At 38.7% G+C, this 26399-nt stretch overlaps 1 protein-coding gene across 5 annotated transcripts; it reads right to left on the minus strand.

Moving 5' to 3' along the window:
- Positions 1-272: 272 nt before the first annotated feature.
- fsip1 (fibrous sheath interacting protein 1) lies at positions 273-25885 on the minus strand. Of its 5 annotated transcripts, none has more exons than XM_072457112.1 (9): positions 25638-25885; positions 25521-25554; positions 25287-25453; positions 25049-25133; positions 24886-24969; positions 24587-24723; positions 24328-24447; positions 21055-21216; positions 273-1406 (listed from the first exon to the last, which is right to left on the minus strand). In XM_072457112.1, exons 1-9 carry the CDS (start codon positions 25785-25787, stop codon positions 1296-1298), a joined length of 1050 nt encoding a protein of 349 aa, XP_072313213.1. In that variant the 5' UTR covers positions 25788-25885; the 3' UTR covers positions 273-1295. The 5 variants fall into 5 exon arrangements, with proteins under 5 accessions (XP_072313213.1, XP_072313211.1, XP_072313216.1 ...); XM_072457110.1 differs by having other exon boundaries at positions 25049-25136; XM_072457115.1 differs by having other exon boundaries at positions 1290-1406; positions 21066-21216; positions 25049-25136.
- Positions 25886-26399: the final 514 nt, after the last annotated feature.

Below are 26399 nucleotides of genomic sequence, written 5' to 3' on the forward strand. Positions count from 1 at the left end.
CCACTACTTTGACTGAGGTCTTAGGAAAAGCAAATCCCTGCTGTGTCAAAAACTGGAATCTATTAGCACCGAGCCAGGAGAAGCCTCGGAGTGAGGGCGTATCCATGGGAGTCAACTGCGGAGAGGCGAAATGAAACATAACTCGCTTCAGCAGCACAGATCTCATTACACATTACACATGCATCTGCTTACACCTCCAAGTGCAGCCATGATAACTCTCCAATTTCTCTTACAAATCCAGTAGCAGGAGAAATATCCACCGGAATTGCATAGTTTGAAAGCGTTTATTAAGACAAAATGCTTCAATTATGGTCAGTATAGATTTTCTTTCTTTTTTTTTCAACACTAGAAAGAGTTGTAATCTAACACAGCAGTTTGAAAAGACAGACTGTCTACAGCAGGTCTCTTTACATTAGAAGTGACCTCATTCTTACCATAGTGAGCTCACTATGTTTCCATTACCCCAAATGAGGAGCATGTCTTCCCTACATTGCCGCATATATCCACTAGATTTGATTTGCAATATTCTACCTACTGTGAAATAACTAGCGGAAAATATACATTTAAAAAGAAAAAAAAAACATTGGCGATTTGGACAAAGATTCTATTGAACTGCAGATGGAATGTACCAAAAGAAAAAAACCACCTCCAGATCCAGACGAGGTCAAAGAGTGTAGGCGAGGTGAGAAGTGAGAGGAGGGGGCCCATAGGTGTCGAAGGGTGCTGAGGTCACCCAGGTGCAGCAGAAAAAACTTGACAACAGAAGAGTTGGAGTTGTGTCGACAGCTAAGTCTTATTTCCCCAAACAAACCAAGAAAAGATGGGCTGCTTGCACCATAGTCATCAAGGGACTACTGGCTTTCCTTTGTAAATAAAGAAAATAGGGGTTGATCTGATCCACTTTGACGATCTAGATCCTCTAAAGAAGACGAAATGCATTTCCCGTAACTGGTTAACGCCACCTGAATTGAAGACACTGGGTCTGGATGCATGTTACTGATCCTAACATGTTTTCGAGCTCACGCATCACTCCGTCTTTCAAGTCTTTTTATGTGTGCAACAGAACACTCTGTGGTCACGAAGCGCTGTTATTACATTTAATGATAGCAATTTTCTGTTCTCATCTTTGATTTTGGAGTTAATAATCCACATGATTTGGTGCTTCCTAAAATGCAGCCAGAAACAACTCTACTATTTCTATTTCCGTCATACATAGGTTTTTGGAGATGGGTTGGTTGTCAGTTCATTTAGACCTGAGCATAATGAAGAGGATGCCTGTATCTATGGACGTTCTGTCAGCGTGGAGTAAAGTCGTTGGCATCGATGTCGCTGGTCCAGGTTTCAGCCAGTTCACACTCTTCCAGAAGACTTTGTAGCTGCTCCTCGGTCAGATCTGGGACCTCATCCTGCAACAGGCAAAGTCAAGTCAGAATTATACACACCATCACTGACACGAACACACAACGTGGCAGCTGAAGTGTCTGGCCCAAGGACACAACAAGCGGGAACAGAACCAACAGCCTTACCAACCATACAACCTTAGACCATTCATTTCACTCAAACATAGTTAATATAGTATAGTTTGTTAATCATATTGCCACGCAGAGGTCAACACCTTCATAAACAGGCTTGGTTCGGGTGGCACACAGAGGAAAGAGACACACAAATGTACAAATGAAATGGCATATTTCCTGGCAAGATATATATACACTTGCTGGAAATGTAATTAGGGTATTGAATGTGATGTTTTTTGTATGGGTATAGGATGGTTACTACAAACACTGTAAACATGACTTGTGTTCAGACAAACAGCTTTTACTGTTACCATGTGAAATGTGAAAGGGGAAAGGCGCCAATAAGCTTAGAAATCTAGATAAGGTTGTGAAATCCTCACTCTTGAAAGTCTATATGACTACACATTTCACTAAAACGTAGTGAGCACAATTATATTTCAGATTTCACTGCATTCCACAACAGTTACCTAGAAAACCATACTGAAAACAAGCCAAAATCCATTTAAATTACACCATAGTTACGATTTGACAAACAATAATACCATATAACACCTTTATTGTGTTGAGTGGTCGTTTAGTGTGTCAGAAAAGTGTATCAGCTAAGACACATTGATAACACAGGTGGGATTCCATTTTAGAACTCTATTTCCTGTCATTTTAAACTCTTATTTTTCTCAATTTCTTCACGAACTGTATTTTAATGGAAGTAAAATTATGATAAATGTTTACCACAGGTACTATCCTACCAACTAAGTAATAAATAGAACAACAGGAGAACTTGTCATATAGCCTTTAAGATGATCTTGTCTTTATCATGAGCTGGATAATAATTTATTATAGCTACAAACGGACTCAGAGTTTCTATTTTTCCAAAATGAATGTGCAGAACTCACAGGATGTGTATACAGAAGACACATCCATCCAAACACAGTTGTTCTCTTACCTCCCACTCCTGCTGATTTAAAATCACATCATCATCATTCCTCTGCCTCTGCTATCCCATGAGCTAACACTAATATTAATACTACATATTAATGAAATGCCCTTCTTAATTAACCCGACACCCATTCAATATGTAATTGCATCTTTTGGGTCACTTAAGCTGTCACTTTTCATAAGCTACCTCACAAATGCTCATTATTGTGAGTTATATCCTGAAGACAGTACCAGACACATTCCAGGGCCAGGATCCCCAGTACCTTACAATAATATGTCTGGGGTGCAAAGTGTATTCTAGAGGTAGTAGTAGTAAGTGTTGGTAGAAAATATTTGAACTTATCAGCATACTATAGAATTCTTAAACCTCTGATCCTGTCTCGTGGCCTTAACCTTAACCCTTCAGAAACAGAAAAATAAGAGGATCCTCTCTGATTCTAGTGCATGACTGAAGCCACAGCTGATGCCTCATGTCAACCACAGTTTGTCTGGAAGCACCAGTATTTTGACTTTTCACTGCTGACTCTCTATAAAAAGCTTGCTGCAGATTTTAAAGACCTACTTACATTTAACTAGTACCAGGCTTCTCTTAGGACTGGAAGGTAAACTAAGTATTTCCAGTGGAAAAGTGTGAAAAATAACATCCCAAGAAAGCCAGAGGGCTCTTTACTGCCTTAACATAACGCCGTGAGTCCTTCTAGTGGTTGACCTCAGCTGGCCTTAAGAAGGACAGGCCAAAGGTGTCTGCGGGTGACAGATCCGTGTTTTCCTCCATGACTGTCTGGATGTGTCTTTGAAGACAGTTTAGCACGATTTAGCACTGCCCATGAATTATACAGAACACGAATAGAAAACTACAAGGGGCAGCAGACAGATGTATTGGAAAAGAAAGACATAATGACACTTCTTCTTGTCTTAAAGGGTTGGGGAGTTCCAGAGGTTGAGCCACAAATGGACTCAGGTGTTTCAGCCTCAGCATCTACTGAAGGATTCTCTATGGAAAACACACGACTGTCTGTATTGGCTCAAGCCACAAAAATAGAAGCAGTGAAACATAAATCAGGATTTTGCACTAACCAGAGGAGAGTCACAGATCCATGAGTGATCTGTGCTCAGGCCTTGCTCACAGACATACATCTTTTGGCAAAAACATGTGAAATACAACTTGAAGGTGGAGAATCTACACATCCACTCAACTCTGAAAATATCTATTACAAAAAAGTTGTTTGAAGGGAGAGATTTATAGATTAATGGCACATTCTGAACTCTGTTATATAGCAGTGCGAAAACGGAAAATTCTTTAGCCTCATACTATGTTTTATAGCAATAAAAACTATTATTGTTAAAGTGCCAGTATTTCCTAGTGCTGCTGTGCAGAAGCATATCACCTGCGGCCCAGACCCAGCAGGCCTTGTGTGAGATGTTTTTTTCTGAATCACAGCCGCCCAAAGCCATGAAACCTAAGGCTGTCTTTAGTCTGTACTGTCATTTGTCACTCATCTGTTTAAACACGTGACGATGAGCAGTTCAGTGTTTGCCTCCTGGGTCAGATTCTAGCTCCACACCCAACAGCCACCAGCCGGTCACAAACTAATGGAGGAGTCTGACTTGCATGTGTTTCCTCCCTCTCCCTCTCTCTCCATGCAGCAGTCAGCCCTCTGGACCACCAGCCTGTCGCTCCTCTCAGCTCCTGTACACACACACGGCTCCTCAGCTTTCAAGGTCACTGACTCCAGCCACATACCTCCACTCTATCAGCACAGAGCAGCCAGGGGCCAGCACTAATACAGGGAAGAATGTTGCTCATCTCATTCTCTGCAGCTGTATAGGAAGACATAGGCCTGCAATGGTAAACAATGACCTCAATGTAAATATATCTTAACTTCAAAACAAGCGAGGGCTTCATGTTTGTTAACTGTCACAAATAATACAAACACTCCATAAGTGTATTAAGACATATGTAGAATGTGCCCTTAAGGAACTTTTAAATGCTAAAAGATGAAATCCCCCCTTAATATAAACTTGGTTGGAAATAATGAAACCTCTTTTTTTACAAATACAAAAAAGAAACTCTGTGATGTTGCAGTTTGACCACAAATTGTCACCAATCTAAAGTAATCCTTTAATTAATGACAATTGCGTTGCTGCCATGGCGTTAAACAGTTAGCTTTAGTTCCAAAACATGACTTTCTGTCCTCAAAACCACAACTTTTACAGATGTGTAAAATATAGAGTTCAGTTCATGTAAAAGTGCTGAGACAATAGCTACTGGCCTGTGCGAAAGTTATTTTGGAATATAAAGAGGGGAATGAGGCCATAAGTCACTACTGACTACAGGCTCTATCTAACTAGCTTTTCTATGTGTGTGTGTGTGTGTGTGTGTGTATACATACATATGAGAATCTGAGATTGGGTGGGATTCTCCTCTCCAGTACCCTGTTTTTCCTCACAGCAAGGGAGCATGTTTTTAATGTTTTTAGTGCAAAAACAAATTGTACATGCCTTTATTTCCAGCCTTTTTTATGTAGGAAAATCAGAGCTTGAACACTTCCGTCTCTCCAAGTTGGACATCTAGCCCTAACCGTACATACCATAAATGACACCTAAAGTGAAACACAATCATGTAGGTACTGTATCTAAAAAGACAGTGGCGGAAGCACAAAAGTATTTTTACAAAAGTAAAAATGTTTATGTATCTTTATTTTAATAAAGTAACTTTTATAGTGGCTATATTACTATATATTAACTATATTTACTTACTACATTTGACAGCAGAGATCCGTACTTTCTACTTCACTACATTTTAACATTTTAAACTTAACTGAAAAGTAAAAGTATTTTTTGCTTTTGGTTGATGGTGAAATGGGGTTTATTTATGTATTTTTTAGCATGTTTCTGGGTACATCTTCCAAAAAAGTTATATATATATATATATATATATATATATATATATATATATATAGGCTATATAGATAAAAATAGAATAGAATAACTTAATTGTCTTGTCAATAAATTAAACTTATCTTTGGCTCTTCTCGACATAAGCACACAGGCCATGATAAAAAACACATTTCAATAAATTTGCATAAATGACCAGGAACATTGATTACAATGATCAGAAATCAGAACAATTCTTTATCAAGATTTGATCCTTTAATAGTTGTCAATGTTGTAATTAGTGTCAATTTCTTTTTTTTTTTTTGTTTAAATACATTTTTGCACTTTAACACTAAAGTAGATTTTTTTTTTTATGCAATTTTTCTACTTCTTCACCACTATTTAAGGATATGGTTAGCTCTCAAGCCTCTTGCCAAAGAAGTAAGAAGAAGTGGTTAATTTAACATGTATTACAGTACAATACAGTATTTAATGTGACACGCCTCTCACTTGGTACTTTCTTTAGCATTTAGCAGCAGACAAATTAGTTCTATTCTATGTGAGCCAAGTACATTAAGATTAAGATATTCCTTTATTGTCCCACATGGGGAAATTTCATTGGTGCAACGCAGGTAGATACAGAGGTAGATACAGAAGAACAGATCACTTAATTATTAACCTTATCTATAATAAACACCATTTTATCAAAACACCCTGTTACCAGTAAAGGTTTGGATCGCCCTGTCGATAAGTAATGTTGCAGAAAAGTTCCAAAATAAATTCACTAACACAGATTAAGCTGGAAATGTATAAATAGCCATTATATATCTGCGCTTGTTGTTCTTGTGCGAGCATCTGAAATACAGAGGGGAAAAGCCGTGGCAGCGAGATAGGAAAATGAGGATTCTAGGACTAAGAGGAGAGATTCTTTGGCCCGCACAGTCTCACCGAGAGGGAGGGTTGTTTGGATTGAGAGAATAGAGAAAGCTGGGATGACGCACAAAATTGCCGGTCTCAGAAGTGAGTCCAACACAATACGGCTTGTGTTTACATAAATCACAGCAAAAGGTAAATCAGGTAGATCTCTTGGAATAACACTGGGATTCTTACCACAGTGCTCTGGAGTCAATCACACCGACGCAGAACAGAGTCAGCAGTTGCCTCATCTACGCAGGACACTAGTCTTCAAATATTTTCCACCTTTACAATACATGTTATACTCTGACCACAGGCAGACTAAACACAGGCCTGTATACTTAACATTTCAAGGGGAAGACCTCTCGAATGTATTTGTTAAAGAACACACTTAACTCATGTCACCCTCACCTCCTGGGATTCATTATTTATTTCTCTAAATCCCTGTTATGGCACACCAGACGAAGAAGAAAAAACACGTTTAGAATTGGGCAAATAAAGCAAAAATCGTAGCAGATGAAACAAAGGTTAGAGTTAATAAATTGGCCTTTGTTGAAAGTGAAAAGCGGGATCTGCTCGTCACACACTAGTTGAGAACGTGGAGTAATTAAAACCTGACAGCTGAGAGATGACAGCTTGGCATGGGCTTGATGGAAAAGAGGCTGAAGCAAGGCCGTAGTCATAATGGACGTCAGAGCTACATAACCTGACATTCAGCAGTTTAATAAAAAGACTTTGAGGTTCTACAAGACACGGGATGTTGTGATGTAAAGTCGTCCAGAAGGGAATCGAGAATTAGCTGCAGAGAAAAGGTTGAAAGCGCGCAGAAGGTTTTGATCTTTTAAGACCAAAGACTTTTAACTAACTGTTATTTTAGCCTGTTTAGATTGGCTGGATCAAGTGTTTAATGCTGCACTTAATTCTGCCTTTTATAGGGCTGAAAGAAGTGAAGCCGTTTATTGCAAGTAATCCATTATTGAGCTTTTCCACAATTTATTTAGTAATCAAATAATCGTTATTGTGAGAACACAGACACATTATGACTCAGACAAAGCTGAAATGACACATGAAACGTATATAATTTAGTGTTTTTGTTATAAATAAACTCTATCTGGATGGCCTCAAGCGGCATCACTTTAGATTCATCTGTGCCATGTTTTTAGTAGAAATCTTATATTCATACAATTTTCACTTTTCATCCATCACTTTCAATTAAACAGTTAGATCATAACCGATTATTTGAAAGAACAATCGCTGGATTAATTCCTTCGCAAAACGATGGCTAACTGCAGCCGTCTTTAAAACCGCAGAGACTGGAAGCTGTCCAAACAAATGTGGTTAAACTTACTTTATGTTGCAGACAGTTTTTGGTGCTTATTATAAGACTTGAAGCGATACGTTCAAAGACATTTTTCATGTTTAGCTGCTGTATTTATTTACTGCAGTATATTGTATTCATATATTTTCAGTTTTGAGAACGACCCGCCCTTACATCAGACAAAAGGAGCCAGAGAAAAGAGTTGTCTCTCATAATGAGCAGAAGACACTTAGTCGTGTTTTAAGTGGTGCTGCCAGACTAACCCCATGTCTCACTGTGGTTTGTGCGCTGATAAATGTGCCCACACACGCTAACCTTACATCAATATATATTTTCTCAGAGCCACCGGCCTTATAACGTGGGCAGGGTGAAGATTTATTTCCACAGAATCTATCTGGGAGGGCATTCTTGGACAGTTTGACCCAGATCAAAATACCATAGAGTTGTATAACATAAATCTACTTTTTATCAGAATTCCTTTGATTTTCCCTTCAATTCTAACTTTATTCAGTGTTTTCTGCAGGATTAACTCTCTATAGAAGTCCTACAGAGGTTATTCAAAATGTTTTTCAAAATAAATCATGTAAAAAGATAATATGCCTTGGAAATTTGTACTTTAATATCGCAGATGCCGAGCTGGTGCATGTGGGAAAGCAGAAGGGACATTCTTGTGTTGTTACTTTATCTACACACTGTGGAGTTGTAATTCTGCAGCCTCTTAAACCAAACTTTAAAGGTTTCTAGGGAACGGTGCACTTCAGACCTCAGGAAAGAATTTTAAGAAAGCAATGAAACACTATTAACAACTACAAGCATTTTATCGGTGACCCTAACGGTAGCATAGCAGCAGTGTGTTCTCAAAGGCAAACACTAAATTGGCTCGGATTGACTTTACTGGCTGAAAGGTGAAATAACTTTGGGAACAAATGTGAAGCGTGATCTGCCGGGACCTGATTATTAGCAGTGATGTAACGGTGCAGATGTGAACGAGGAGGAGGAGGCGGAGTTTGCTTGTTCTAATGTGTGAGACACGTGTCCGGGATGAAGAAGGAGCTCGGCAGCATTCATGTTCGCACAGTCTTTTGGATGATGGCGCACACTTCAAAGATACTCTGTGTTTTGTTCATGTGTATCTTTGACAAGCTGTAATTAGGGCATGATGACACTTGTCTCGACTGGAGCAGTGTGAGATCTTTATTTCACCAGTTAAACAAATTATAGCCAATAAATAAACACAGAATCTTGTATGTTTGCTGTCCCAGTTTCCAGTCCAAGATGAGGTTGAGGTAAGCTTTTATTCAGAAGTGCGCTAACACTTTAGGTCATGTTGGGGCTGGAGATAGTACCCTTCATAGGGACGGTATCCTGTGATTTGTCCTTTACAGGGATGAAGTGATTAACAAGGAGACAGTTATGGTTAAGAACAGTCTTATAGTTATAGGGAAATGGTTAAAGTTAGTGTTTGGTTCAGTTTAGGAAGATAAAAAGAAACATCAGGGCAGACTATATAGTTTGCCTTTATTTTAAGTTTAAAGGAGACGTATTATGCGTTTGTCGAGGACTTAGAATTGAACTATAACATAAGTAGATCATTATTTTATTTTATTTTATTTTTCACTACAAAAGGCAAAATTGATCCAAAACAACTTGGAAAAAGAAACAGATCCATTGACTTCCTGTTCAAAACTGCAGAAATATTAAGCCAATAGAAGTATTTCACTGTAGCAAGAAGCAGATTTTGATTTACGTGTTTTTATTTTTGTAAAGTGGCTGGATGACATTATTGAAACCTACATGTATCATTCTGAGTCTTATTTTTTCTAAATAACCGCAACTAAGAACAGCAATATGGGCAGGGATAGGGGGTAGGTGAAAACTGGAAGGACAGTTTGAGGACAATACAGGAATACCCAAACATGACACACGTTTGAGTGATCTTATGATGAGAAAACACCACTGCAACAATCTTAAAAGCTCATTAAAGTTGATTTAGCCTAACACTGTATGTCTCCTTTCAGTATAGTTTGAGTTCGTGCTAACACGGCCCACTCTGTGCATGGGAAAAGCTGTAAGTGTGATGTGTTGTGTCCCCATGCGCTGCTGCTTCACACTCACAATCACCTCTTGGCCGTGGCTCAGTCTCTGCAGCTGCTGTTGAATCTCCTGGAGTCGCCTCTCCTGCCCTCTCCTCTCCTTCATGTCCTTCAGGGCCTTCTCTCCTGGCAGCGGGTCCCCATCAGTCCTCCAGCCAGGCTCTGGGCCCTGATGCACAGCAGACGCCACACTTTCACACAAGCAGCAAACAACTATCACATGTGAACTGAGAGAACGCGCTCACGGCTCATTTTACGAAGCAAAGTTACGTTTGAGAAGCGTTTCAAACTTTCCAACATGTCTGAGCGCTTATCTTCATCATTGTTACGGTAAGTCCTTGGGGTGAACTTTTAAGGCAAATCTGCGCCAATGCCTGTTACTGCTTTTGAAAATATACCAGCCATAGCCATCAAAAGTAAAATGAGAGTTTCTTTATTGGACCTAAGAAAATCCACCTCATCATTTTTGGCCCCGCTCCACATTGGGTTGCACATAAATCACACATTTATGGCCTACACGACACTGGGTTGACTCAATGAAACACAAGCTGCATCCAAAGCAAACGCCGAAATTGGGTCAGAAGGAAATGTGAAAATGCTGTCTGTAAATGAATCAATAAAGGGCGGGTAAATGGCACTATTGTCTTAAAGCCATAATGGATCACTTTTAGACAATTATGGAGGAATACCAAAACCAAACAAAAATTACACATGCATTTTGACATATGTAAGGGCTTTGTGAGCCTACCACTGACAGAAGAAACTATTTTACAACATCTTGCAATAGACTATATGATGATGTCGAAGTGTAAATACATATACATACATATATTTTAGCCTTTTGAATATGCTAGTAACATGAATGAAACTTGTGCTGTCATGACTATTGTTGCAGCTTCACATTTTGACAGACAAAAATCTACTGTAAGTGCCCTCTTTTACACAGTTCCAGGTCAAGGCTAGTGTGAACGTGCTGCCAAACACACAGCGCCAATGTGGTGGAAACCTCCATCCCCTTTTGGTTAGTCCACGTGCCAGCCAGGCCTATGCTAATAATGTCAAAATTGATGGCTTTTGTGTTGAATGTAGACATCTCACTGGGCTTGTGTGTAACGAAATAGTAGGTTACTGGAGACAGTGGAACATAAGGGCAATTATGAATATAAACACTAAATCTGTCCTGACATATTTACAGTGAGATACAATCCAGTGCAGCAGGAAAGTTCATATGAGTTAAGGCTTTTTGCAAAGTAAAGAATTCCCTTGCTAATGTTTAAAACTACATTGAAGACCCATTTATTGAACAATCTACAACCTACCAACTGACCTACACTATTTTATATGTAGGTACTGCCCCATGCATTGAGTAACATTACGCTAAAACTAAAATGAAATAATGGTGGATATTTTAGCTTTGTTTTGCCATAATATCTTTGCTCAACTGTAAAAAGTGACTTATTGTTAATTTTGCCAGTACTAACTTACAATTAAAATCTTCTCAATCTCAATCATTACAAACCAATCAACACAATCAAGAACATGACACCCTAACCTCTACGGCAGTGTTAAAAATGGCTGTGATGGCTAATGCCACAGTCTTTCAAGTGTGTGTGGCCTGCTCTCCTCTCGCCCTTGGGTCCCGGAGCGAAATAATGACAGCTTTCATGTAAAGTCCTCAAAGCGGTGGTGACTAGAGCCCCTCAGCTCAGACGCCACAGAAAAACTACAAATGCCAGGACACATTGGAAGCAGACTCTTGTCGAGCGTTACAGCCAGAAACCAGAAGAAAAAAAAAATCTTTTAAATTTACTACCATCCTCACACCACTAAATACATGTTGATTTCATTTGAAAATGGGAACTCCCCTACTAATGGGACTTAGTGTTATGAATATGATCAAGTCTTCCAAAGGTTGTAAGTTAGTAGTTCATAAACAGTTCATTCTGTGATTCCACCTACATGAGGACAGGTGTGCTTGAACCAAATACTGTGACCAACATTTCAACTTAAGAAAAATCTAACAGTAGTTTTAATTATTCCACGTGGAGTAGTGTGGTCTATGTGGTGTCAAATTGGATTTTCAGAGAGCACAATCTACACTAATAGACAAGAAACAACCATCAGAAATACAACTAAAAACAGGGAACTCTCCTATGTTACTGTTTATTTTGTATTTATATTCAAATAAAATCTAAAAAAAATCTAAATAAAATCTAAGAAAAATCTAAAAATCTAATCTTTTCATCTAACAATTTGTTTCATACATTGATCAATAAAAAAAGAAAACTCTGATTCTTATTTCAGAAGTGATATAACAAAAATTATAGTATTGTGATTTTAATGCATCTTCTTGTTCTGGAAATCACTTGCCTTGTTTTGGCACATTTTTCTTTGCGGCTGTGCCGATCATACAGATGTCGTGAATCACTTTTTGGATAGGTATAAGCTCAAAAGACAAAGTGTTCACTGTAGTTTGTGCTTCTTCTCATGAATAGTTTTGAGGTTAGCGAGAGTGCTGTCCAAAATGCTTAAGTGGACAGAGACCAAACTTCTTCATCTTATCTGGCCATCAGCGCATTGTTGACAACTGGACCTGCTTTAAGAATGCACTTGTAATGCTTTTGATGAGCTCCAACAACCGCAGCCCAATCTGGGTCACGGGACAGCTGAGGGACCGCACGATTCCACTGTTTTTCTAAAGACGGTAAAACGTCAAACCTAATCAGCGCACGGTGAGTAGTATGTCAGATGATCAATGCAATATCAAATTAATACCTTCAAGCTTTTCTGGTTTCATTAGTTCAGTGCTGCTGTGGCACGTGTAAAAATGTGATTAATAAGAAAAGAATTGGTTATGCATGTGTGAAATCAACTCCCAAGAAGTTGTCCTCGCCGTACCTTTGCACTCTTTATATTTTATTATTTACAGATTTTGCAGGTTTTATAAGTATACATTAGCATACTGATGTTATAGTCTTCCAATATCCATCGCTACAAAACTTGACTTGAGTTCAACTGCATCTGAGGACACATGGATCTTTTGAACAAAAAGAAGGCTGGAAAATGTTTTGGTGCCAGGCAATTGATCTGTAATGACTCCCAAACAAAAGCAGAAAGTCAACAGTCTGATGCAGTATTCTGATGCGCCCATTAAGGGAACATTTAATTACACGACTTAAATCACATTAGTTTGTTTGGACAGAGCATGTATCCGCTAAGTATTGGTAGCCTGGAGCTTTACCGCGAAAATATGGGTTACATCTGTGGAATACATTTTTGCCAAATACAGCCATTACTAAAAGTACAAATATGTTTAAAAAATAGGTCATTTTGAGTGCTAAAGGTTACACTCGGGTTTCGTTAAGACTCATGGCAACAGGTGAAACCATTAGATAAAGTGACAATCCTTGGAATGACAGCGCTAACTACCAGTCAACCCTTTAGACCTTGTTTACACACGCAAGACATGCAAATAGGCCCAGTGTGTTGAAGAGGAGCGAAGCCAAACAAGTGTCAACATGCGGATTACACAAGCTACTGCGTGCTGTAAACAAATCAAAAGTGGATGATGTAGACTTTCCAATTAGTTTGAGCATCCCCGACCAAAGCGTTACTAATAAAAAGGACAGTTTATAGAAGATTTCCGAAAACACTTGAAGTAACATGGATGTCGTCAGCGTCGTAAATAGCAGTTTGTTTTCACATTCGGGAGCCACAAACCAGGCCTTCCCACTGTCCTTGAATTAAAGCTGTCTGTTAGTTGTATTAAGTCTCTCCGTAATAGAGGAAAGCTGGACGCACAAATAATGAAAACAGCATGTCCTCTGCGCACAGACGTATAGAGGTTTATGATGCTGCCCCATAGTGAGGACTGAGGACTATGCCGTTTTTTCCCACTTGCAACGTGGACCAGGAAGTGTTATTTTTGCTCGATTTGATTGATTGGTTGGCAAGTACTGTAAGGGAAATTGCTCCAGCATGATTTAGTTGTGGTTTAGACTTGTGTGTGCCCATTTTTTGACTTGGTATAATATGATGCGTTCACGTGACACGGCAGGTCCAAATTTGAATGTGGAATTTGCTTTCTTACTCTCAGATTTCAGATTTGTTGAGCTGGTTTATGGTTCATATCTCTGTCATTAATGGGCCCATTCACATGACACAAAAACTGTCAGTTCAAAAATAGATAGAGACGTTTTATGCCATTCACCAGGCCAGATTACAGGTAAGGTTTGTGGAGGCAAGCCTGCTGACCGTAGGGATTTCATGTGTTGTTAATAATGTGAATGCAAAAGTAAACTCTTTTTTCACCATATATTCAGAAAGTATTCGTATTATTCAACCCCAAAGACTTAAAGCCATAAGATTCATATGGCAATTTTTTTAATCCAATCCCAAACAAATAATGATTAGGTTCAATATTTGTGGATCATAAACATTCCTCTCCCTTTAAGCTTTACAGACCCCTTCAGTCCATCTGAAAACTCAAGAACGTGCTTCAGACCATTATAAAAGTATTCAGGAAAGTTCCAGAGTATAGATTCAGTACATAGATAACCTTGTTTAAATGAATATCTAGTTTTCGATTCAAGTTTTAGTATCAATTCATGTCTGGGTATTGATATTTTGAGAACCCTACTGAGCATTTGATTTTTCTTTTCTTTCTTTTTGTTTTTAAACCATTGCAAGATTGAATTAGTCTCATTTCCTCTTCAGTATTTTACAAAAGCCTTTTGACTGCAGAATAATACCGCATCCTCGGAACTAGAAACTAAAATGATTCACAAGAGTAAAATTCAAGTTATGTTTAACCCCAACTCTGTATCTTGGTCTGTTAAACTTGTCCCTTTCCGGTCAGATAATTTGTCTTTTCAGTGAGGGGACAGTGTTGTTATGATAAAGAAGAGCCAGCCGCTGACTCACCCTTATGGCTGCTGCTGTTAGGAACATAGAAGTCCTCTCTCTCTCTCTTCCTCTCTCCCTCTATCTCTCCCTCTTCCCTCTCTCTGTCCCCTGCATCACACAGTGCATATCAGAGTGTAGTTGGAGCTCAGTGCCACGTGGACCCAGGCTTCCTGCCAAGGCCTTTTCACATGCCGCAAGCAAGACTTAAGGACTGTTCAAAAATACATCTGCATCTATGAACCTCTAATTGCGTTTTGATCTCATGCGCACCATCTCTTTTCATTTGCAAATTTTAATGAAAGAAACAGTCAAGTTGATTTATTATTTATCAAGAAATGTCCTCAATAGTTCGGTCCAACTCCCTATCTTTCTCCATTCGATTTTCTTTCTTGCCAATTTGGTCACTGTGAAACATTCCTGAAGAATAAGAATATCTTTGTGTCATCTGGACTTTATACTTTTTGTGGAAAACTGAGGGTGGTCCAGAGACATGTCTTCTTTTGAGATCAAAACCTCCTGCAGAATCTCAGTTAAAAAGCATGTGAATATGATAGAGCTTCCAAAATCAAACTTCCAAGTCTTTCACTTACTATGCTCCAAATACTCATCAATAGGCTTGTCCATACAACAAATTTTGAAGCTCAATTTATTGCTACAGCAAATATCCTGATGAACAATAAATTTGAAACTACTTTTTACGGACATCAACTCATTAACAACATTAATCCTAAAGTAATAACCCCGATAAACACTTTTCTAAAAGAACCACAGAGGAAAGTAGAGAATGAGTCATAGAAGTTACATATTCGACCCTCAGCAGCTCGAAAGATATTTTATTACAAAAAATAACTAAACGTTACCCACTAGTGCAAAGAAAAGGTTCACACAATAAATGTTGAGCCCCCTAAATATAGTTTAATCTATCACTTATTGAGCAATAAGTCGCTATAGTAATTATTGTGACTTGATTACTAACTAAAACCAGTATAAAAATTATATAGTAATTCGACATTAAGACATTTTTCAGAATAGTTCTGTAATGGTAAATAGTCACGGTCATATTTAAAAGACACAACCATAATTTGACATTGGGGAGTATTGTGTTAAGAACTATGTTTAATGACCATTGTGTTATCGAGAATCAAGCTTTTTACTTAGAATCAAAAAGAAAAAGAGTTTAGGGTTTGTTTTAGTTGTTCCCTAAGGCTTTAGATGGGGATTTTGCTTGATTGCATTTATGAAGTGTCTAATTCTGCAAGTGCTAACAGAAAATTAGATTAGTTTATTCTTAGCAGATGACTGAAGGCATAATCAGGTTACACGACGACCACAACACGAGGGAAAACCCTTGCTAAGCCACTTAAGACAAGTGCTGCTGTGGGAGAGGACAATAAAGAGGCAGTTATGGGCTGGAGGCGGGTGTGGAGATATTCTACTGAGCTGCATGAAAACACCAGGCCACAGGAAAACCTTGCACCTTCACTTAAACCAGGGATGTCATGATGGTTGATTGATAATAGTGATTATCAGGTCACAATATACCGGTAATCGTTGCAATTGCAGAAGCAAAGTTATGTCATTTCAATCCAATCCTTAGTCCAAAAAAGGTAACTTATTGTAAAGTGATTTTTTTTGGCCAAATTAAAGCTGAGATTCCTGATTTTCAAACCCTGATAGAAAGGAAGAAAGTGTGCAAATCTAACTACTTACTAAGAAACAAATTGCAAATTGCTAGTATTCACATGCATAATATTTCGCAGCTTTAGAACAGCCTTTTGAGACAGAAAAGCAAAGCCGGGTGGACCACCAATGCACAGCCAATCAGCTCTCATCGCAAAGCGTCATAGAGTGACTCAAACGACTCTGTCTTCTGACGTTTGCGATCAATAAAATGTTTTACAGTGAGATGAGGACAACGCGCAGCGATCTGATTTTGTTCCAAAATACAGTTTACAATACAGTTTTTTACTCATTAACAAGAACAAAAGTGGGTTTATGCAACTTTTATGAATCAGATCACATACTGAGGAATGGTAATCTATTCGAAAATTAAGGATTCAATGTGTCTTGGTGTCAATAATCGTGAACAATCTTAAAATCATGATGTTTCTTCTCAAAATAATTGTAACTAAAATGTGACATTGAGTGTAACTCATGCTAGTTTACTGGTTCAAGGAAGATTCAGCCTTTTCATGAATTTATTGTGGACAGAAACAGACAGACAGTACCCTTCTGAAGAACACACTCAAATGTCAGGAACATTTTCTTCTCACAAATACAACACTGTCCTTTGCAAATATCTTTTCAATTGAAGACTTTGAATATCAGCTCGTTCTTTCCGTGTTTCATGTTTTTAAACATTTTAAAAATAGCAATTAACCTTGTGCCAAAGAGTTAATCTTTTGTTTCATAGAAGACTTTTGTTCCATTTATTGCAGCTAATATAATATTATAAAAAGGCATATTTGTATAAAATGTTCAATGTTCATATGCACTAGCAACTCAACAATACACCTTTTTCCAGGGTGGTTTTGAAGTCTGTATTTCACTTTTCAAAAAATCCTACAACCGGTTAAAAGAAATGGCAACACCGGTGACTTTCAGAATGAGGTGGATACGTCCCCTATGAGCTGCAGGCCTGAAGTAACATCACTGGCACAAACTTCTAAAAGTGCCTCCTTCACCCAATACTCTAAGATTGAGGGACAACCCCACTCTAAGTCACTCGTAGAGCCAGGATTCAAGTGAAGACCGAGGACCAAAGCAAAATGAACTATGAATCACTGTAGTAATAATATGATTTCTAAATTTTCAAGTGTTTTTATAAAATGAATGTTTCCATCCCAGAAGCTCTCTGCAGCCAAGCATGTCTGAACAAGGTGCCATAATTCAAGTGCTAAAACTAAGAGATTGGAAATGTCTCTCAAGTCATGACATAAAGCAACCCTAATTGCACACAATTACATTTTAAATATATCAAATGCTTCCCCACAGCTGCTTCATTAGATGACCAAATCAAATGAGATAAACTCTGCTGACCGCACTCTGCTGGTCAGCAGGGCGTTCTCACTGAACCTCTGCTTTTTCACTTGACGTTCACTGTCATTAAAATCCTGGGTGCCCATCAGCAGCAGCCACATAACATGACGGAGTAAGTGATCTCATGGACTATGGCATAGGCTATATCATATATCTCACCAATGCTGACCAAAACGCAGCACAAGTTACCAAGCAAACAAAAGCTAAATCAAAAATAATACGACCCCATTAGTTTTCATTGTAAAGCCACAAGTAAAGAACGGCAGATGTCAGTCAGAGTTGTCACCACCCTCGTCCCCAAACAAAAGGCCCAACACAGGCCACTTCTCATGACAGCATCTCCTCTGGGTCCGGCTTGTGGGTGGTGCAGGCATGACCACACAGCGCACCAGTGGGAGGGCGTACTGTATATTCAACTACACACGCCAGCAGATGGTTCTAATCACGGAGAGGCTATTTCAGCTTCTGTTGGTGGAAAGGGGAAAAATAACAGTAATGCTGTGTCCGGAGATGTCCGCTTAGTATTCCAAACCAGAGTAGCCTTTTGGGGAAACAGGCCTTTAACCAATCAGAATACGGTGAGGTAAACAAGTGATAGATGATAGAGTGATTAAGTTACAAGATGACGTGAATTTTCTTTGCACCTGCTTCTCCCTTGTCAGCGCATGTCTCCAGGCCGTCCCTGCCCTCATTATTAGCAACAAAAACGATTCCATGATGGATGAACGCTCTTGGATTTGACGTTATATGAATCACTTCTGCACGTGTTAATAAGGCAGCTCCAAATCACAGAGAGATACTTTTCATGGCCTGGCAGTTCTCTCCCTTCATCTGTTCTGTAATTACCTTGTGATCGGTGTGACAGCGTCTGGACTGCGGCAAGGCCTCACAGACCACATCCACCTTCAGCAAAGGGCTCTCCTCTCGTCCTGATAAGCAGCAGACACGGCTGAATGCACCGGAATGCATTGGCTCCATGAGGATATCAATCAGGACTTATTGAGAGGTAAAGTTGAGAGGAAAATGGTGTCAAACGTGCAAGCCCTGACTTACACGTGAGGTGAAAACCCCTCTTCACTTACAGGTAAATTATGATTGAGGGCAAGAGTAGCGCTGTAACTCAGTATTGTGTCTGTATAAAATATAGATGGACTAAACTAGAATAAAGATTAGTCTTTTACAGGTTGAACTAACTTTTTTAAAGGGGCTAAGACTAAAAATAGATAACCTATCCCAAATCCCTAACCTTAACCAAATGACTTATTCCTACACCTGTTGCACACAGTGGCTTCTACATACAAATATTACCGTATTTAGGGGTGTCAAGATTATGCACTTTAATGATAATCGGGATTGTTCAGGTCAAAATATAATCGTGACAATTTTAGAAGCAGCAAGTATTTTATCAATCTATTGTGCAAAAAACAGACCTACATGTGAAGTACTTTTGTTATCTGACTGTTTTTGTCACATTCACTTTATCATTTGTCATTCAGAAAGTTTGATTTTGTAAGGCTGGTCACAAACTTGAGGAATAGTATAGAGTTCTACAATCGGAATGAAAGTAAGTGAAAGATTCCACTGTTGTTTGGTCATAGTCTCAGTAACCGTGAACCATTATAGGGGGTTTTAACCTGTCTGATAAGCAAATTCTCCTTCCAAATGGTTCCAGCTAAGAGCACAGACTTGGTTCAGACTGCAGTCGAGAAGAAACGTGACTTGAAAATGAAAGCATATTTACGTTTATGAGCACCTGTTGGATTTACAGCCACCGGCGTAAAGTGATTGGCGCTCTAAAAGAGATTTACTATTTGCACTTTATTCTTGGTATTTGCCGCAGCACTAGGACTGGGGAAGGGGGCAGAACAATCTCAACTCTAGACTCTAGACTAGAAGAAACAAGTAAAAAAAAAAAAAAGAGTAATAGCATGTCAAAAGGGAAGGCAGTATTGTTTTGGGTCACTATTTGTTGGCAGTTTGCCTCTAATATAAAGCAGATGAGGGATGAATGGTTAATTAATGTGGATTAATCTGGAATTTCTACTTTCCCCAAACCTCTTACAACCAGAAATTATGATTAAAGGGTGGGAACAGAGGCAGAGGAGGTTACTCACAGTTACACGTGCAGCTGCCCAGAATTAGCACACTTTTCCACTATTAGCTAGAAGTCCTCCATGCATTATAAGGGCTCAGATTTGACAATATACAACTACTGTGGGAGGAAAGATGAATACATGTAAATTTTTTTGGGTAAAATTGTTTCCAATGACGAATATTACAATGATATATCTTCTCCCCAATAGAAAATATATTCTTCAGAGATGAAAAAAAAAAGTGAGTCAAAATGATGTGATCTGTAGTGTGTACTAATTTGAAGTTCTGGAATAAGCGTTCAATTAAACTGATTTTTTTTTTCTGATAGTTTGAAGTTGATGAAAAAAAATCATCATACAATTGTATTATACCTTTTGTACATCTGGTGCTGATTAAGACACAGATGTATTAGTTATTATGTATTAGTATTAGCCTATATTCACAAAGCACGTTTCTAGTATGGAGATTTCTGACCCAAAAAACTGTCACGGTAAAATTGTGGTGGAATTGAAATCTACCTGCAAACTGCCAACTGCATTTCCCATATCTGTGTTTTAATAAAGTCACATAAGGGACAGACTAAGGGAGTTTTTTAATTATTTATTTATTTTTGGATTATGCATTTGAGTTAGATTATGCACTTTAATGAACAACTTTATGGAACAAATGTAAATATGCCAGATTATAGCAACAAAGCTAATTTGCATCCACAGTCCATTCACGTTTCCACGTCCAAGCCATTACTGTCAATGGTCCAACTGAAAGAGTTTTGAAATTGAACATCTTTGTGTAAAATTGAAACTTTGAAAACAGATTTCTTCACTGACAGACTTCACAAGTGATGAGCACTCCATCTGGCTTTGAAAATGCAGAGATATAAAATCAGGAGACAGCTCACTGAGCTCACGTCTAGGCTAAATACCAAGCCGGTGAGCAGCTATAAACCTTCAAGGGATTCTGTGCTGGTTAATAAACTTACAAAAGCCAAGTATTTCAAATTATATGAGGCACAAGTGCAAATTGAACATTAACACATGCACACCCAGATATAAAAATGTACTTGCCATGGAAATAATATAATCTTTTAAACAAGGTATTAATATGTACATTTATTAGCAGCAATAAAGCCCAAAAGAGTCAGGGTAGGGTTCTCTGGCGTAAATAGGAAAAAGTGGATGGAAATGTGATGCAATTTCCAAATAATAATGGCTTGTATAAGCTCTAAGACTCCCTGAGGGTCAATACCAAAAGGATTTATAAGATGTTTCTGTTGATGCCCCTCTGGGCTGACTCACAATTCTTTAACATAGTGTTAAAAGTTCACTCACTAACTCATATCACTAAATACATGTTAAATACGTACCTGAAACTCACTAAGATTTGAGAAGGACGCTTGCAAAGAGGCAAATTCTTCAACCGGAAGAAGAAGTCTGATCCTGGAGTCAATGTCATTAAGATTCTGGAGGTCTGGAGGCTCTGGGGTGTATCCCTGTCCAGTCCAGGCTGACACAGCCCACACATAATCCTGCAAAACACACATAGCCTCAATACATGTTTCTTCTTTATTGTAATGTTTTTTTTAATTATTCAATAAACATAACTTATTCAATTACTCTTCTTTGTTCAAATATAGAACACATATTGTATTGTGATGATTGTATTAAACAAGTTGGTATTGTATTGTGTATTGTTGCATCCATACTACACAACAGAACTAGTGTAATCCAAATATCTCTCACAGTAAGGCTACGTTTCATATTTGATACACTAACATTGTAGTCCTTTTATGGTAAATTATATTTTTCAAACCATTAGAATTTGTAGCAATCACATTTAAAATAACTTAATACAAAATACTTTTAAGAAGATAAAAGTTTAAATCTTTCTTCTTCATTAGTCATGAAAAGAACAGAGCAAACTGTCCCACCGATCTCCTGATTTACCACCTCAGGTTACCAGAGTGACACATACATTTGTGAAGCTTGTTAACGAGGAGAGCAACAGCAGGAAGTTGGTGAGGCAAAAGGCTCAGAGCAGCCCAATGTCTGCTGTATTCTGATGAAGCTTCCACGAAACCGATGAGTTCCTCAAAAAGGACGCATCACTTCCAACTACTGCAACATAAATAATGTGCTTGCTTTGTCACAGCTATTTATAATGATATAATCTTCAATAACAGGAAGTCGTCCTCGGCCAATAAAAACCCAGAGCATCTGCACTTCCATCACTTTGCTATCGGTTGCCAGAATGACCGCCATGTTCTAAAAGTCAAGGCTAACATCATAAATACACCGGAAAAAATCTGGCAGGGCGGTCTATTGATGCAGCACTGGTCGGACAAGACAAATAGAACCTTGTGAGGAATGAGTTGGTGTGATCCCTCATTTGTCCAGGAGTGTTCCATTGTAGAAACAATTCAGTTGTATACCATATTTTCTGGAGTATAAGAGCACCAGCCGAAAAATGCATAATAGAGAAGAAAAAAACATATATAAGTTGCACTGGAGTATGAAATGCAGTTGCAAGTGTGAAAATAACAAATTATATCACATATAAGTCTCCGGAGTATAAGTATAAGTATATAAGTATAAATATAAGTATAAGTCGCACCCCGGCCAAAACTATGAAAAAAGGTGCGAGTTATAGTCTGGAAAATACAGTGCGTTTTGAGGAACTCAGAACTTCATGTATAAAACACACATAAGTTTGTGGACGAAGTGAAACATCTCCAAATGGACCCAGATGACCTGATGCTTTCATATGATGTCATGTTCCTTTTCACCTGCATCCCGACCTCTGAGGCAGTAGCAGCGTTTAGGACTGGACTGCAGGAAGACACCACCTTGCAGGAAAGGACCAAACTGACACCTGAACACATCTGCAAACTACTAGACATCAGTCTTAACACCATGTACTTTCAATTCCGGGGACATCATTACAGACAGATTCATGGCTGTGCCATGGGCTCTCCCGTCTCTCCAAAAGTGGCCAACTTGTACATGGAGAATTTTGAGAAGAAGGTACTGGCCTCCTTTTCATGCATTGCCTTGTGTGGCTGACACATTTGTGACAATCAAGAAACAAGAGCTGGAAGCCTTCTCAGAGGATAACAATGTGGTGGAACCGGCTATCAGGTTTACAAGTGAAGATGCTAAGGAGAACTGCTTAGCCTTTCTTGATGGTTCCACTCTCAGAGGCGAGGACGGAAAGTTCCAAATAGAAGTATATAGAAAACCGACACACACAGATACCTGCTCTTTAGCTCTAACCATCCACAGAGCTCAGAAGGGGAAGAGTAAAGAGGAAAAACACATCCGGAATGCTGTTTCAGCCTGTGGACACCCGACTTGGGCTCTAAACAGAGTAAAGAGAACCAAAAAGAAGAACAAAAGTCACAAAAAGGGAAACAGTACCCAGAGGAACTGGTGTCTCTATCCCTTAGAATTTTTGTTTATTTTAAACCAGGCAACACTTTATGACAAAAACTGGTTCACCCTAAGGTTAAGATGACACAAAAACAGAGCAATGTAGTTTATTCTATCCAATGCAGTGAAGAAAGTTGTAAAAAGCGGTACATAGGAAAGACTAAACAGCCACTTCACAAGAGGCTTTATCAGCACAGAAGACATGAAAATTCAGGACCACAGAGCGCCGTGCATCTTCATCTCAAAGCCACAAAACCACAAATCTATCGAAGACAGTGAGGTGAAGATTCTAAGCAGGGAGAAAAGATGGTTTGAAAGAGGAGATAAAGAAGCAATCTTTGTTAAAAAAAGAGAATCCTTCTTTAAACTGAAATGGAGGTTTAGATTCAACCTTCCGGTTGTATATAACAGTGTTTTGAAACCCTGGAGCGGTAGACGCCCGGGGAATTCTGATGCTAATCAGGTACTCAGGGAGGAGGGAGTGAAAGTCAGGTTACAATAGGATGTAGATAGCCCATTACAGGGCTGATGGTAAACAAAGAAGAGTAGTCTCAAGTGAAACCAACCAAAACTGTCCTTTATCAGGAGGTCTCGCCCGGTGGGCAGGGCTTACAGAGTGGCATATAAAACCTGAGTTCCCAGGCTCGATTTGCAGATTGAGAATGACTCTTAGGTGAGAGTTGAAATGTTTTGTTTTCTAAAAAAAAGAGTCCAGACAATACAACTGAATTTTTCAACCTGCAATATATGAAATTTACAAAATGGCTTTAAAGCTGTCAAAAAATTAATTAACAAATAAAGATTTATGTTTAGTATGTGTTTTCTGTAAGGAACCATATCTAAAAGCCATAGAGGAAGCAGTTATGAACTCATGATTATTAAAATGAATACATAACATGCTGCATTCCATGGGAACTAGCTGCATATGGTAAGACATCTGGCTGACGGTGTGAAGTGCCTTTGAGAATCAGAATCACCTGCCCAGAGTCCGCCTGACCTTCCAAGGAGTCTTAAAAACATAGCTCTCTGACCACTGTTAATACTAGGGCTGGTGCGAGGGGGCTGTGTAAAGTATTAAGACTATAGCAAGAAAGCATGAAGAAAATAAAAAAGTTCTGGGTGTGAAAAGTAAAATTAACGCAAAATGGCATATGTTTTCATAGCTGATTTAAAAGTGATTTGAAATGTGTTGCAATTTATTATCAGTCTACCTCTGCATCTGCACATCTGGCACAGTCCTCTTCCTCTTGGGCTATTTCTCGGAGGAGCTCGTCTAGACGCTCTTTCTCCGGTTGAGTCAAAACCTCTTGGCCCCCTTCACTGCTTATCAACTATTGCATATCACAGAAAAAGAAGCAATTTTCAAAATAATAAGTAAATAATTAAACCAATGGAATACAATAGTTAAACGGCTTGGACTAGGTCATAATGCCGCAGGACAGGGATGGCCTGATGTGAACTTTAACATACCTCAATGTTTCTCTTGACAAAGTCCTTGTGTTTTTTCTTGCTTTTGGAAGCTTCACAGTGGCTTCCTTGAAAGAACACTTGCTCTGTCTCCAAAAAATATGTTTCAGACTCTACATTGCCAGCAGATCTGATGCTCCCTGTCAAGAAAAAATTACATTTGAATAAAAAATAAAACATAAAAATATCAGTAACTGCTAATCTTATGACTTGAATCATTTCACAAGAGGGTAAATCCTTTTTGAAGGACCACACTGCCCTCCAGTGCACAGTTTTTTTTTCAAATGAATTTCACAACTTACTTGAATTCACATGGTGAATGTCACCATCACAATCAGGGGCCTCAGTTTCAAAAACTGGTTCATAGTTCAGCTCTTCTTCATGCACTTTAAACATAGGAAACCGATGAGGGTGCTTAGATACAATATGGACTTAATCTGATTACAAATTTAACAAACCTAATACCTTTTGAAGCAGGAGCGTCAAGAGCCAAAAATGACCTTGTATTTGAAGATTCAAGGGCACATTCAGAGCGTCCTTTAGGTGTATTCTGCTATATAAAATATAACTAATACATTAATCTGTCAAGTCTGGGTTACAGACAACAAATCCTCTCAAACACATCAACATAGAGAAAAAATAATTGTAATGAATGTAGTAGACCTCCTATGTAATGAAATGTGTGAATGTGTTTTGTCTTTACCAAGAGTTCTTGCCAGAGTTTATTTCTGAGTTCCTTTCTTTGTCGCTTTGCTTCTTGTTCTTGAACAGCCTTAAGAGAGAGAATTTCATCAAGTCTTCTCATTTCCTCGATGGCCTTCTGAAGATTTACATCTTCTTCTACATTGCCATGTCTGTCTGTGGCAGAAACTTAAAATAAATAATTAGTTATGGTAAACATAAAAAGATATTCCAGATGAAAATAGTATTAACTTACCGTCACCGCCCCCAGAGACAACACCAATGCCACTCTTAATAGGAACAGGCGTTTTACAGCAAAATAAATGAAGACAACTTTGTAAGATTGCATTAAGAATAGTATAATATGCATTACCTGTATATCATTTGTCAAAACAACGAGAGAAAGTGCAGAGGAACGAATTCTTTCACTGTGAGGCAGGGAGACGCTCGACACTCTACTACCTGTTACCTCGCTGCTTGCAGGACGAGAAATGTTGTCTAATTGTCCTCTAAATATTTCCATATTTCTTTTTAGCACAATGTTTTGATCAGCTATGATATGTCGTGAACGTTAAACTAACTACATGAAAGAGGTGTCTGTATTCGGTAGCTATGGGAGCGAAGACTCCCGGATGTTGTAACTATGGAAATATGCACTTGTTGGTGCAGCTGATGCTTCGGTCAGTGCAGTTAGCGTTAGCCAGTTAGCAGCGAGCTAGTTAGCTTTGGGAAGGCGGGGACTAGCTAGAGGTTAGCCGCAGCAGCATATCGGCTCGCGATGGCCAATGATTGTAGCACTTATTTAAGCTAGAAACATTGAATACCCCTAAATGTGGTAAAATAGCAGTGCTAAATGTATTGTTGCGACTAAGCCAGAGGGGAGGATTCGTGGCTGTTTTTCAGAGGTATGTAACCTGTCATAGTAAAACCTTGCTAACGTCAGATGCTAATGCAGCGAATATTGATGAACCTGTATGCTGTCAATGCATTACAGATATATATATCCGTTAAAGAGCGATCATTGCAAATAATGTACATCTGTGGACGTCCCTCCGTTAACCTAAACTTGCAAATCGACGTATTTAGCTTTGTCACTAATAGATTGGTCAAACAAAGCTCTTTCCTTTTATTGATA

Source organism: Eucyclogobius newberryi, unplaced genomic scaffold (genome assembly GCF_026437365.1).
Source record: "Eucyclogobius newberryi isolate DKJ021-1_F unplaced genomic scaffold, fEucNew1.0.hap1 SCAF_21, whole genome shotgun sequence".
Taxonomy (NCBI): Eukaryota; Metazoa; Chordata; class Actinopteri; order Gobiiformes; family Gobiidae; genus Eucyclogobius; species Eucyclogobius newberryi.

Coding starts and splice junctions, on each gene's coding strand:
- fsip1 (XM_072457110.1), bottom strand. CDS start 25,787: ATGGAAATATTTAGAGGACAATTAGACAACATTTCTCGTCCTGCAAGC. Junction 24,448..24,586: donor TTGTCAAGAGAAACATTGAG/GTATGTTAAAGT, acceptor GATATGCAATAG/TTGATAAGCAGTGAAGGGGG. Junction 21,217..24,327: donor CCAGATGTGCAGATGCAGAG/GTAGACTGATAA, acceptor TGTGTTTTGCAG/GATTATGTGTGGGCTGTGTC.